At 37.0% G+C, this 14442-nt stretch overlaps 1 protein-coding gene across 6 annotated transcripts in view; it reads left to right on the top strand.

The window, feature by feature from the left end:
* NOC3L (NOC3 like DNA replication regulator) overlaps positions 1 to 14442 on the top strand; it is a 44884-nt gene that overhangs the window by 6663 nt on the left and 23779 nt on the right. For all 6 annotated transcript variants that reach the window (XR_008616322.1, XR_008616321.1, XM_007127234.4 and 3 more), the window contains exons 6-13: positions 303 to 433; positions 2957 to 3118; positions 3878 to 3971; positions 6414 to 6589; positions 6999 to 7127; positions 11182 to 11313; positions 12933 to 13013; positions 13345 to 13445. Coding sequence is in view for 4 of the 6 variants with exons in the window: in XM_007127234.4 (XP_007127296.1) it covers positions 303 to 433; positions 2957 to 3118; positions 3878 to 3971; positions 6414 to 6589; positions 6999 to 7127; positions 11182 to 11313; positions 12933 to 13013; positions 13345 to 13445 (1006 nt within the window). In the remaining 2 variants the exon portion in view is untranslated. The remainder of the gene's footprint in view (positions 1 to 302; positions 434 to 2956; positions 3119 to 3877; positions 3972 to 6413; positions 6590 to 6998; positions 7128 to 11181; positions 11314 to 12932; positions 13014 to 13344; positions 13446 to 14442) is intronic.

The following is a 14442-nucleotide window of genomic DNA, read 5'->3' as shown; positions in this document are numbered from 1 at the left end:
GGGCTCTAGGCGCACAGGCTTCAGTAGTTGTGGCATGTGGGCTCAGTAGTTGTGGCTCATGGGCTCTAGAGTGCAGGCTCAGTAGTTGTGGTGCATGGACTTATTTTTTCTGCAGTGCGTGGGATCTTCCCGGATCAGGGCTCGAACCCGTGTCCCCTGCATTGGCAGGTGGGTTCTTAACCACTGCACCACCAAGGAAGTCCCAATTATTTGTTACTACAAGAAAATTATTTTATTAATTAAGGTTCTTGGATACTTGTAAATAAAGACATGTTTAAGAGGGGAAACCTAATCTGTTTCAGAGATCACTGAAGAACCCATTAAAGAGCTGACATTAGAAGAACATTTAATTGAGAGGAAGAAGAAACTACAGGAGAAGAAAATACGTATCGCAGCCTTGGCATCTGCCATATTATCAGATCCAGAAAGTAATGTAAGTATAATTAATTTCCTTAGGCTCTTCATATTATATGGTGTAACTGTCTAATCTTTTAATATTCTCTTGTTAGCTATATGCACACACAGAAAGGAAGAGCATTAACAAAATGTAGTAACCGAGTTAGAATAAGAGTACACAGGACCTTAGCCTAATCCAAATCTGTAGTCTTAGAAAAGTTACTTAAACATTCTGAGTCTTACTTTCTTCATCTCTAAATGAAGATATTGGACTTAATGTTGTAACTCTAAAAGTGGTTAAGTGTAAAAAATAACAGTACTAGGGAGGAGGAACCAACTTGCAAGTTGCTTGACTGATCTATAGAGTTATTAAGGAAGGTGCTACACAAAAGCCAATGAGATTAGTTCAGGAATAATTGTAAGTGAAAAAAATTTTTTTTTAATTTATTTACTTATTTATTTATTTTTGGCTGCACTGGGTCTTCGTTGCCGTGTGTGGGCTTTCTCTAGCTGCAGCGAGTGGGGACTGCTCTTCACTGCGGTGTGCAGGCTTTTCATTACCGTGGCTTCTTGTTGCGGAGCACGGGCTCTAGGCGCGTGGGCTTCAGTAGTTGTGGCACGTGGGCTCAGTAGCTCCGTGGCATGTGGGATCTTCCCAGACCAGGGCTTGAACCCGTGTCCCCTGCATTGGCAGGCGGATTCTTAACCACTGCGCCACCAGGGAAGTCTGGAAAAAGTCTATCTGTTTTAAATGAAGTAGACTGAAGAGTTACAGTGAATTATCAGTGAGCCATGGGCATGGGGGTAAAGGTGGTGATAGTTATAACATGTGGGCTCAAGAAACCTGAGGTTTAGTCTTGGCTCTTTTAAGTACTATCTGTTAGACTTTGGGAAAGTCGTTTTACCCAAGCTCATTTTCTTCATCTCTAAAAAGAGGATGGTACTTTTTTTTTTTTTTTTTTGGCTGCGCTACGCAGCATGTGGGATCTTAGTTCCCCGACCAGGGATCTAACCTGTGCCCCTGCAGTGCAAGTGTGGAGTCTTAACCACTGGACTGCCAGGGAAATCCAGATGGTCCCTATTTTAAAACTGTTGTGAGGATTAAATGATAAAATAGACATGAAGTCATTTAAGGGGTACTATTCTTTTTAGCTTGGTGTCCCCAGCATCCTACTGTGATGAATATTTGTTTATTGAATGATAAAATAGATTATTTACATTTATAGAAAAAAAATTCATATGGGTATGCTTTGCTGTAGTACTTGTCCTTTTCTAATAAAGTGAGGGGAAAGGTCTGGAGCAGAATTGGGGAGGGGAATTTGTAATATTTTTCACCAGTATGATCTCATATAATCAGTATAAAACCATAGAGATGAGCCATTGATCTCATTTTACAGTTGAAAAATTAAGGCTTACAAATTCAAGTTGTTTCATATTTTAACAGCTACTAGATTGGAACCCAGGGCTTCTAACTCTGGATCCTCATGCTCATTTCATACAAGTTAGGGTTGCAAATAGGTGGTGGCATATTTGTCCTCTCACCACTATATGGCAAACATTTTTGACCAACCAGCGCATCCTCAAGATAGCAAAGCACTCCAGCAGGCAGTGGTAGTTCATCCAGTCAAGCACATTTGTTGAAATCAGTTTTTCACTTCTTCATCAAGTAATACAAATGATCTTTATATGAGTCTTGTTGAAACTAAATGTGGATACATTATATTTAATTCCTGATTAGTTCATGTATAGGTGATTAATATACTTGATTGATGTATGTAACATTTTAATATATTTCAAAAAGTGTTTGTAGAGAAATAGGACATACATGTTTTAGGAAAACCCAGTGCCATTTGCAGCAACATGGATGGACCTAGAGAATATCAGACTAAGTGAAGTAAGTCAGACAGAGAAAGACAAATATATGACATCACTTATGTGTGGAATCTAAAAAAATGATACAAATGACCTTATTTTAAAAATAGAAGTAGACTCAGTCATAGAAAACAAACTTATGGTTACCAGAGGGGAAAGGGGCAGGGGAGAGATAAATTAGGAATTTGGAATTAACAGATATAGATTACTGTATATAAAGTAGGTAAACAACAAGGAACTGTATAGCACAGGGAACTATGTCAGTATCTTGTAATACCTATAATGAAAAAGAATCTGAAAAAGAATATATGTTTTTATATATATATATAAAACTGAATCACTTTGCTGTACACCTGAAACGTAAATCAACTATACTTCAATTTAAAAAAGTGGCATCATAAATAAAAAGAAAACCCAATAAAAAAAATTTCTAAAAATGGGTAGATTAATAAATTTATACTTTTTAAAGTATATTTTTTCTAACTGCTTATTTAACAAAAATACGATGAACTTATAGCTTTAGTGATATATCTTTTGTAAATGTGAACAGTGTCTGTAGTTGTGTGTGGCTGTACTAGACTGTGAGCCATTGTGTGAATTCCACTTATTGTGCCAGATGTGAGGCTGTTGTCTTTTGTTTATAATTGTCTTGCCATTTCTCTAGCCGTGTAAGTTATTTCTTTAACAGATTAAAAAATTGAAAGAATTACGTTCCATGCTGATGGAACAGGATCCTGACGTGGCTGTTACTGTTCGAAAGCTGGTGATAGTTTCTCTAATGGAGTTATTTAAAGACATTACTCCTTCTTATAAAATACGACCCCTAACAGAGGCAGAAAAATCTACCAAGGTAATGCTGGATATAATTTTTTTTTAACATCTTTATTGGAGTATAATTGCTTTACAATGTTGTGTTAGTTTCTGCTGTATAACAGAATGAATCATCTATATGCATACATATATCCCTATATCTCCTCCCTTTTGTGTCTTCCTCCCATCCTCCCTATCCCACCCCTCTAGGTGGTCACAAAGCACTGAGCTGACCTCCCTGTGCTATGCAGCTGCTTTCCACTACCTATCTATTTTACATTTGGTAGTGTGTATATGTCATTGCTACTCTCTCACTTCATCCCAGCTTACCCTTCCCCCTCCCCGTGTCCTCAAGTCCATTTTCTACATCTGCGTCTTTATTCCTGTCCTGCCCCTAGGTTCATCAGAACCATTTTTTTTTTAGATTCCATATATTTGTGTTAGCATACAGTATTTGTTTTTCTCTTTCTGACTTACTTCACTCTGTATGACAGACTCTTGGTCCATCCACCTCACTACAAATAACTCAATTTTGTTTCTTTTTATGGCTGAGTAATATTCCATTGTATATATGTGCCACATCTTCTTTATCCATTCATCTGTTGATGGACACTTAGGTTGCTTCCATGTCCTGGCTATTGTAAATAGTAATGCTGGATATAATTACTACACAAAATAAGCTGAAAATTTTGCATAGCTAGAGATGGGAGAAATAGTGGGGACACTCATATTTTGTGCTAATTTAAAAATGGATTTCAGTATTTTGATTTATGAAAATCATCTTTTTTGGTCTTTTTAGATCCGCAAAGAAACCCAAAAGTTAAGAGAATTTGAAGAAGGCCTGGTTAGCCAATATAAATTTTACTTGGAAAATCTGGAGCAAATGGTTAAAGGTATATTAAAAATATCTTAAAAGTATGTAACACACTTAGCTTTGATCAGGAATGTGAATTCTATATTCTGTGCTGTGTGTTGAGAGTCATATAGTGTATGGTCAGGAGCAGAGTCTATAGAGTCAGACTTCCTGGGTTCAAATTCTGGTTCACCTCTTAATACCTATGTGGTGGGCAAAGGACTTAATCTCTCTGTGCCTCAGTTTTTCCTGTCTATAAAATGGGAATAAGGATAGTACTTTACCTCATAGGATTGTTGTGAGTAGTGAATTAATTTGTAGATATAAAGTAGAATTATAGTGCCTATACTAGGCACTGTGCTTTATCAGCTATCAGTATTAGTATTATTGTTGCTGCAGTTCTTTACCTAGTAAGTAGTTGTATGTTTCTTGAATTCATGAATGGCTGGAATTTATTCTACTGGTTTTTTTTGAGGGTTTTTTTTTTACATCTTTATTGGAGTATAATTGCTTTACAGTGTTGTGTTAGTTTCTGCTGTATAATAAAGTGAATCATCTATATGCATACGTATACCCCCATATCCCCTCCCTCTTGTGTCTCCCTCCCACCCTCCTTAATCCCACCACACTAGGTGGTCGCAAAGGACCGAGCTGATCTCCCTGTGCTATGTGGCTGCTTCCCACTAGCTAGCTATTTTGCATTTGGTAGATGAACTTAGGGGCAGGACAGGAATAAAGACACAGACATAGAGAATGGACTTGAGGACAAGGGGAGGGGGAAGGGTAGGCTGGGACGAAGTGAGAGAGTAGCACTGACATATATATTCTACTGGTTTTTATTTGAAGGGGTAGTCAGGGGAGAAAGATAATGTGAACTGGTTGTAGTGAATGCCTTGAAAATGGACTTAACATTATCGGGATGATAAACTCTTCTATCAAACCCTGTTCTCTTTTCTCCTCGTTCAGAAGAGGAAGGACATGGGAGACATTCAGGCATGAATGGGGAAGAGATTTCATTGCCAAGGCGAGGTGCTTTCACCTGACTCACTTGGGCTTCTTTACTCAGTGCTGGGTCTGAGGATCACCCAGCTGCTAGCTCAGCTGCAACAGAGCTACTTAATCTGTCGGCCCAGTAATGACATGGAGGTGGGGTGGGTGGCATGGGCATTGCTTCTGTGCTCTGGCATCCCGACTGGAACCTACATACTAGCATTTATTTATTTACCAATTGATCTACCTGTCTGTCTGTCTATTATAATGTCTTCAAGATTCATCCTTGCTGTAGCATGTGTCAATATTATCTTCCCTTTTTAAGGCTGAATAATATCCCATTGTATGTGTACACTACATTTTGTGTATCCATTCGCCCATCGATTATAAAGTCTTGTCAGTTTTAAGTAAATAGAAGGTATTCTTACTTATGGTGAATACAGTCTGAGGAAAAATCACATATATGAGAAGCAAGTTTAAAACAAAGGCACTAGCGAATTCCCTGGCTGTCCAGTGGCTAGGACGCCACGCTTCCACTGCAGGGGACACGGGTTCTATCCCTGGTTGGGGAACTAAGATCCCGCATGCTGCACGGAACAGCCAAAAAACCAAAATAAATGATAAAATAAAGTAAAATGAAGCAATGGCGCTGTCTTCTATACTGTCTTTCACATCTCTGGTTGTGTATGATGTAGGAGGAGATCTTGAACCTACTCTAGAAAAAAAATCAGCATATTTTCATATTCTCATATTCAAGATACTGTGTTATAGTAACAGAATATGTATGTAGAAGTTTCTAGAAAAGAGGTACTGTGAGTCATCAATTATTTTGAAGGAGAAATTAAACTTTTTTTGGACCTCCTGGGTAAAGATACCACAGTGAGCATCAGCAAGAAGCCAGGGGAAATGATGCTTATGGAAAGCCAAGATTCTTGTAATTGTGGTTAGTCAGAGGGTGGATGATGGTAGGCAAATTTAACGGTAACATCTGTACTTGAGTCTAAGTGTAGACAAGGATGTGGTAGGCAGATTTAATGGTAACATCTGTACTTGAGTCTAAGTGTAGACAAGGATGTGGTAGGCATATTTAATGGTAACATCTGTACTTGTGTCTAAGTGTAGACAAGGATGTGGTAGGCATATTTAATGGGTAACATCTGTATTGTGTCTAAGTGTAGACAAGGATGTTGTAAGCCTATTGTCTAAGTGTAGACAAGGATGTGGTAGGCATATTTAATGGTAACATCTGTACTTGTGTCTAAGTGTAGACAAGGATGTGGTAGGCATATTTAATGGTAACATCTGTACTTGTGTCTAAGTGTAGAGAAGGATGATGGTAGGCAAATTTAACGGTAACATCTGTACTTGTGTCTAAGTGTAGCCAGCTCATTTTAAGACGTCACATGGTATGTTGATTTTTCATATTACTGTAAAACAAACTAATTGAAACTTTAGCCAATGAGTAAAGTAACTACAGTTATCTCCTGATTAGACTGGAAGCAAAGGAAGCTGAAGAAAAGTAATGTGGTTTCCTTAAAGGCCTACAAGGGACTGGCAGAGGTGGCTGTGAAGAGCCTGTGTGAGCTGCTGGTGGCCCTGCCTCATTTCAACTTTCACAACAACATCATTGTACTGATTGTCCCTCTCATGAATGACATGTCAAAATTGGTGGGTTGCTTTTGTTGCTGTTGTCCTTAACAGAAAATCATAGACGATGTGATTATTTTTTTTCTCTCTCTCAAAATTCTTTTGGCGCTATTATTTATTGCTAAAATGTGGTCCTTTGTTAAATACTGTCTCTTCAAGAAAATTGTTTGAATCTAAGCTTGGTGAAGTGGTTCTGAATAGGAGGTGGTTTTGCCCTCTTCTTCAGGCTGTGTCTGCACACATTTTGATTGTCATGACTATGGTGATGGAGGATTGTTGCTGCTGGCTTCTGGTGGATAAAGGTCAGGGAGGCTTCTAAACATCCTCCAATGCACAGGACAGGGCCCCACAACAATGAATTATCTGGCCCCAAATGTCAGTACTGCCGAGGCTGAGAAGCACTGGTTTAGTGTAACATTTTATTTTTCAGATATCTGAAATGTGTTGTGAAGCAGTAAAGACACTCTTTAAACAAGATAAATTAGGCCAAGCATCACTGGGTGTAATTAAAGTGATTTCTGGTTTTGTGAAAGGCAGAAATTATGAAGTTAGGCCAGAGGTAAGCCTTTTTTTCCCTCACTTTGTATTGTGTTTGTTTTTAAATTACGAAGTTAATTTTCAGTTGTTATGAGGAATTTATTTTTTATAGATGTGTAAAGTATAAAGTGGAAGTGCTCCCCAGAAGTAACCAGTCATAACAGTTCAGCATGTATCCTTCTAGATGTTTTTCTATGCAGATAGAGACATACTTTGTATTTTAAAATAAAAAAATGGGTTTATACTTTGGTAACTATTCTGGAGCTGTTTTCATTTAATGTATTGTGGACTAATGTATAGGGCTATCCCATTCTTTTTAACGTCTGCTGTAGTATTCCATTATGTGAATAATATATAGTCCCTACTTGATGGATGGCTGAGTTGTTTCTAGATTTTTGCTGTTACAGTCAACATAGAGAAGAATGTTTTGGCCACGTTATTTTTTCACACTTGTGTGAGTATTCTGTGAGTTAAATTTCTAAAGTGTGGTTACTGGATCCAACAGTATACACATTTAAATATTTGAGAGCTAATGCCAAATTGTCCTCCAGAAACATTTGATCACTTGTGTTCCCGCTAGTGATAGGAGTGTCATTTCCCCACAACCTACCCAGTGTTGAATATTTTTACTCTTTAATCTTTGTTAGTCTGGTGGGTAAAAAATTACATAAATTAATGTATATTATTTTGTTTATACATTTTTATTAGTGAGGTTTTCCTTCCTTTCATACATTTATTAGTCATTTGAATTTTTTGCCTGTTTGTATTGTTTGCCAGTTTTTCTCCTCAGGTATTTGACTTTCTTAAAGACATATAATAATTTTTAAAATGTGCATATATTTGAATAAATATGAGCCATGTACTAGGCACTGTTCTAGGTCCTGGGAATAAAGTAGTGAACAAAAGAAACAAAAGCTCTGTGTGTTTGTTGAGCTTAAGTTACATAGTAAGGATATTAAGTCTCTGTTATATAAGTTGCAAATATTTATTTGTTGCTCTATCCTTTAATTTTGTGTTGTCTTTTTGCTTTATAGAAATTTTGCATTTTAATTACTTATTTTACAGAATTGATTTTTTTATTTTCAAGAATATCAAGTATCTTGCCATTTTCTTTTATGTTCTTAAGTGAAGTTTTATAGTTTTCTTCATTTGGGTCTTAGATATTTTCATTAATTTTTAGTCATGTAGTTTTGATTGTTTAGCTGATTTTTTTTTTTACCGGTTTATTTCCTAATTTTGAAGTCTTCTTCCTTTGCCGTCAAATTCTTTTCATCCCTTATAGCTGATAACTTTAGTTGAACTGCTAAAATTACAAATATTGGGCTTAAGTATTACTCAGAATTTTAGAGTAATCAGGGAATAAGGCTTGAACATGAAATTGGCCATAGGGAAACACTTTCATTTTAATGATGCTAGAATATAAACTGCTTTCTTTACTTTCTTGGTATTTGTTTGTTTGCTTGGTATATATATACTTTGTATAGTAATGTGATTTTTTTAAGGTGTACAATGTGATGATTTAATGTATGTATACACTGTGAAATGATTACTGCAATCAAGTTAATTAACACATCTATCACCTCCCATAGTACCTTTTTTTTGTGGTGAGAATACTTAAGATCTACTCTCTTAGCAAATTTCAGGTCTATGATACAGTATTATTACCCAGAACTTACTCACCTCATAACTGAAAGTTTGTATCCTTTGACCAGGATTTCCTCATTTCCTCCATCCCCTGGCAAGCACCAGTCTACTCTCTGGTTCTGTGGGTGCGACTTTTTGAGATCATACAGTATTGATCTTTCTGTGTCTGGCTTATTTCACTTAGCATGATGTCCTGCAGGTTCATCCATGTTATCAAAGATGACAGGACCCTCTTTTTAAGGCTGAATAACATTCCATTGTATGTATATCCCACATTTGCTTTATTCTGGCAGGCACATAGATTGGTTCCATATCTTGGCTTTTGTGAACAGTGCTGCAGTGAACATGGGTGTGCAGATATCTCTTTGAGATACTGATTTCATTTCCTTTGGATATATACCCAGAAGGGGGATTGCTGGATCATATGATAATTGTATTTTTAATTTTTTGAGGAGCCTCCATACTGTTCCATAATGGCTGTGTCAATTTACATTCCCACCAACAGTGTACAAGGGTTCCCTTTTCTTCACAACCTCACTAACACTTGTTATTTCTTGTCTTTTTCATAATAGCCATTCTAATAGGTGTGAGGTGGTATCTCACTGTGGTTATGATTTGCATGTCCATGTTTATTAGTGCTGTTGGGCGTCTTTTCATTTACCTGTTGGTCATTTGTTGTTTGTCTTCTTTGGAAAAAATGTGTTTTTAGGTCCTTTGTTCTTTTTCAAATCAGGTTATTTGTTTTTTGCTGTGAGTTGTTTGAGTTCCTTAGTATTTTGGATATTACTCCTTATCAGATACATGATTTGCAGATATTTTCTGCCATTCCATATGTTGCCTTTGCATCTTGTCGATGGTTTCCTTTGCGTGTGGAAGGTTTTTAGTTTAATGTAGTCTCACTTGTTTGTTTTTGCTTGTGGTGTCATATCTAGAAAATTAATGCTCAGACCAATGTCAAGGAGCTTTGTCTCTATGTTTTCTCTTCTAGGAGTTTTATGGTGTCAGGTCTTACATTTAAGTCTTTAATCCATTTTGAATTAATGTTTGTGACTGGTAAGATAAAGGTCCAGTTTCATTCTTCTGTATGTGGATATCCAATTTTCCTAACACCATTTATTGAAGAGACTATTCTTTCCCTATTGTGTATTCTTGGTTCCCTTACCAAAGATTAGCTGACCATGTGCCACATTCTTTGATTTGGAGTTGTTTTTCATTTGTGGGTGATATTTTATGAGCACATAGAATACCTACAAAATACTCAAATCTTTCTGAGACCTAGAGTGACTTCAGGTTCAGTGTTTATGCTTTTAGTTCTTCCTTGTTTTCATTACATGCTTTAAATGAAGTTCTCAGCTTTCTTCCAAATGTACATATTGGAACCTCAAAAGAATACAAACCTGTAGTTCTTTTTTTGTGGTACGCGGGCCTCTCACTGCTGCGGCCTCTCCCGTTGCGGAGCACAGGCTCCGGATGCACAGGCTCAGCGGCCACGGCTCATGGGCCCAGCCGCTCCGCGGCATGTGGCATCCTCCTGGACCGGGGCACGAACCCGCGTCCCCTGCATTGGCAGGCGGACTCCCAACCACTGCGCCACCAGGGAAGCCCAGTAGTTCTTTTATTCTCCAAGAATGCTGCTGTGACTGCAGGTCAGTAGAGTGGTTTCTTCCCCAGAAAACGTAGGATTTTAAACCCCTTTTGTCTTTGTGTTTGGATGGTTGCTGTAGCACACAGTACATCAGTATCTAAATTAGTTTCTGAACTTTTTTGAATGGCTTAAGGCAATAGTACATGTGGTCCCTGGACCAGCATCAGCTGGGGCCCCACTGCAGACCTGCTGATCAGAAGCTCTGGGGATGGGGTCTAGCTTTTTGTGCTTTAACAAGCCCTCCAGGTGATTGTGATGTTTGCTAAAGTTGGAGACCCACTGGCCTGAAGAAGAATAAGTTGTCTTAATAACACCAGTCTTCATGTTATTTTTTTGGTTGGGAAAAAAAGATTAGAACTGTTAACTGCAAAACTGAATCTGGTTTGGGAATTTAAAGCTGGTTTAGAAATGTCTAATAAATATCGTCTTCTCCCATACTGGTCCAAACGTTTTTCTGACCTGTCTACTCTTTGTAATCCTATCTACCAGTGCCAGGTAGTGTTCTCTCTTCCTTGTTCTTATTCCACTGCAAAGTGATATTATGTGTATTTAGCCAAATACTAGTGTCCTTTCATAGACAAAAATTACCGAATACATTTAACAAAAAGATAGTAGAACTTTGTGTAAAATATGATAAAAGATTTTTCAAAGTTTTTTGTTTTTTTGGGTTTTTTTGGGTTTTTTTGGCATGAAGGAAGGAATAACACTGTTGAATGCTTATTCTGTTTAAAGTATTTGAGGACAATATAAATATTAAGCTGTGTATTTGTGTTTTCTTCAATAATAGATGTTAAAAACATTCTTGTGCCTAAGGATCAAAGAAGTAGAAGTAAAAAAAGATACAGAGGATACTAATAAACAAAAAAAGTTCATGACTTTCAAGGAAAAGAGAAAAACTCTATCAAGAATGCAGAGAAAGGTTTGATTGATTTCCTTTTTTGTTTTAATTGATTTTAAATTAAAATCATAATATAGGCACAGGTAAAAATCATAGTTAAGTTATAAATATAAATATTTTAAAATCTGATATTTAGAGAATTTTATTTTCCCCAGTTATTGCAAAGAAATGTTTTATTAAATCAACTTAGACAGTTCATTAGCAAAGAGAGCAGTAGATGAAAAGGTTTTCTTGCTGTGCTGGCTTTTTTTTTTTTTTGGCCACACCGCACCGCTCGGCATGCGGGATCTTAGTTCCCCAACCAGGGATCTAACCCGCGCTCCTTGTGTTGGAAGCACGGAGTCTTAACCACTGGACTACCAGGGAAGTCCCCATGCTGGCTTTTGAGATCCTCTTAGATACATCGCGATAACACAGATCCCTTCCTTAACAGAAAGGATGCATTCATGTGAAGTTGGCAACAAAGTAGGTTTTAGTCGAATCTCCTTTCTCTGTTGGTTTGTATTTGAAAACTAGGTTGAAATTCCAGGCTTTTGTTTATTTACTATGAGACTTTGGAAACATTTTTTTAATATTCTGAGAAATGGAGCTAATAATAGCACCTACCTTGCAGGGTGATTGTGCAGTTTAAATATAATGACATAGGAAAAGCACTTAGAGTGTGCAGCGCTGGGCCACTTTATACACATTAGTTACCACCACCACCATTATTATGATCACTTCTCAAAACATTTCTAAACAGTTTATTAGAGTTATCAAATGGGTTATAAAAACAAAGGAAAAAATAATTTCCAGGGAGATCCATCTTTGAATGTGTCTAATAAATTTTGAAAATAAGACAGGAATATCAAAATAGACTTAATGATTGTTAACAAATGAAGGTAAATATTTAAATTATTTGTACCATACTATCCTAATATAAGTTGGATGTGCCTGTTAGGAACAGCATGTATGTGGCTACAGTGGGGAAACAAAGACCCAGTAAGCAGCTCTTTAACAACTTCATGGGAGGGAAGGAAATGCCATTCCTCAGTCTGTCCCCAGTGTCTCAGGCTGCTTAGCAACCATTGTTCGCTGCTCTAACAGCATAAGGGAGTGGAAAAGAATTGGTTTTCTGTTGAATTTCTGTATGTATAGTATCTGGTTTTATGCATTGTATGTAAATGAGTTTGGGAAGCATTGTTGATGACTGGTTTCCACATTATAGATGATTTAACAATAAGAATTATTTCTGGGCTCAGCATGTCCTTCCTTCCTTCCTTTCTTTCTTTTTTTTTTTTTTTTTGAAAAAATTTAATTTAAATTACAGAAAATTACAGAGAGTAGTATAATGTATCCCATGTATTTACCATTCTGATTGAGCAAGTATTAATATACTTCAGTTTCTTTCTTGAAAAGAAAGAAACCATTGGTGATAGAGTTAGAGTCCCTTTGTCCCTTCTCCAGTCCCATTCTTCTCCCTTCCTCCTAGGAGGCAGCCACTGTCATAAATTTGGTTTATGGATGCTTCTTATCCATTTTTTTCTATTTTTGCTTATATTTATAGATGGTCTGTGGTATTGTGTGTGTTTCATAATATTGACATAATGCCTCTCTGAAGCTAGCTTTTTCATTCTTTTTTTTTTTTAATCTATTTTCAGTGGAAGAAAGCAGAAGAGAAACTAGAGAGAGAGCTTCGGGAGGCAGAAGCTTCGGAGAATACTGAGAAAAAACTTAAACTGGTAGGCAGTTTCACGTTTTCTTATGCTTTTAAAATGTTTTGTTAAATGATTTCAAGTAGAGATTTATTGCTTCAGCTTGTGGTTGTATGACTTTGGTTTACTTCATGAGGCTTAGATACATGATGTGTAAGAAATGATAATGTGATTGATGATGCTAGTTTTAGGAAATCACAGGATGTGTATCTTCATTCTGCTTTGTTGAAGCTCTTAAGATTGAATAGTGGGGAGTGATGGGAAAGCACAGAAAAGATTGAGTTTTGAAAGCTGTAGTTGTGGTAACTCAGGAGAAAGTATACTAGCTTATACTGAAGTCATTTTGTCTGTTCTGCAGCACACGGAGACTCTGAATATCGTGTTTGTGACCTACTTCAGAATATTGAAGAAGGCCCAGAGGTCACCTCTCCTGCCAGCAGTTCTGGAAGGTCTTGCCAAGTAAGGGCTGTGTAGGTTGAAGCCTTTTAGATTCTTTCTCAATAAATGAGACTGAGGTAGCCATGAATTTTAAACAGGGTTCACTAATGATGACCCGGTGTCCTTCTTAGTTCTCATTCCTTTTTTATTTGTCACCAGCTTTTCCTTGAAACTGTTCATAACACTGCACTTTTTTGGTTTTCTCATCTCAAACCTTTTATTTTAAAAATCTCCTTCGCTAACTCTTTCCTCCTACTTATTACTTAGTTCTCACTGTCCCTAGGGTTCATCCCTCAGTTCTGGTTTCCTTCTGTTCCGTAGTCAGTTTTTAGTCTTGCATAATCTGTTCCTCTTAAGATAGGTCTTTTTGTATTCTGTCAACACTAATGAACCTACTGGGGGATGTGAGCCAGAATAATGGTTGTCAGGATAGTTTTCTACAATTATTTGAGGTATTGTCCTGTAGAACAGTGCTATCCAATAGAAACATAGTGTGAACTACATATGAAATTTAAAATTTTCTGTTAACCACATTGAAAAGGAAAAAGAAACAGATGAAATTAACTTAAATATATTTTGTTGAACTCATTTTATCTAAAACATTATTTTGACATACGTTAATGTCCAAACATTAATGAGATTAAACATTAGTGAGATATTTGGCATAGCTTTTTTCATAGTGTATCTTCTAAAAGTGGTATATATTTTACATTATAGCACATCATCTCAGTTTGGACTAGCCACATTTCAAACCCCTAATGGCCAGTGGCTACATTGGACAGCACAGCTTTAGAAATAGGACTAATGTCTGGAAGATAGAGAAAAGGCAAATTTGGTTCAATGTAGAAGAAATTACTTTCTAATGACTGTAGCTATTTCGTGATGAGATGCTTTGCCTTATAAGATAGTGTGGTCCTTGTCATTGAAAGAGAGGTTGGTTAGAGGTTCAAAGAGAAGGGATCAGGCTTCCCTGGTGGCGCAGTGGTTGAGAGTCCGCCTGCCGATGCAGGGGACACGG

The sequence above is a fragment of the Physeter macrocephalus genome, chromosome 20 (genome assembly GCF_002837175.3).
Source record: "Physeter macrocephalus isolate SW-GA chromosome 20, ASM283717v5, whole genome shotgun sequence".
NCBI classification, from domain to species: Eukaryota; Metazoa; Chordata; class Mammalia; order Artiodactyla; family Physeteridae; genus Physeter; species Physeter macrocephalus.
This window is presented reverse-complemented; position numbering and strand designations above follow the sequence as displayed.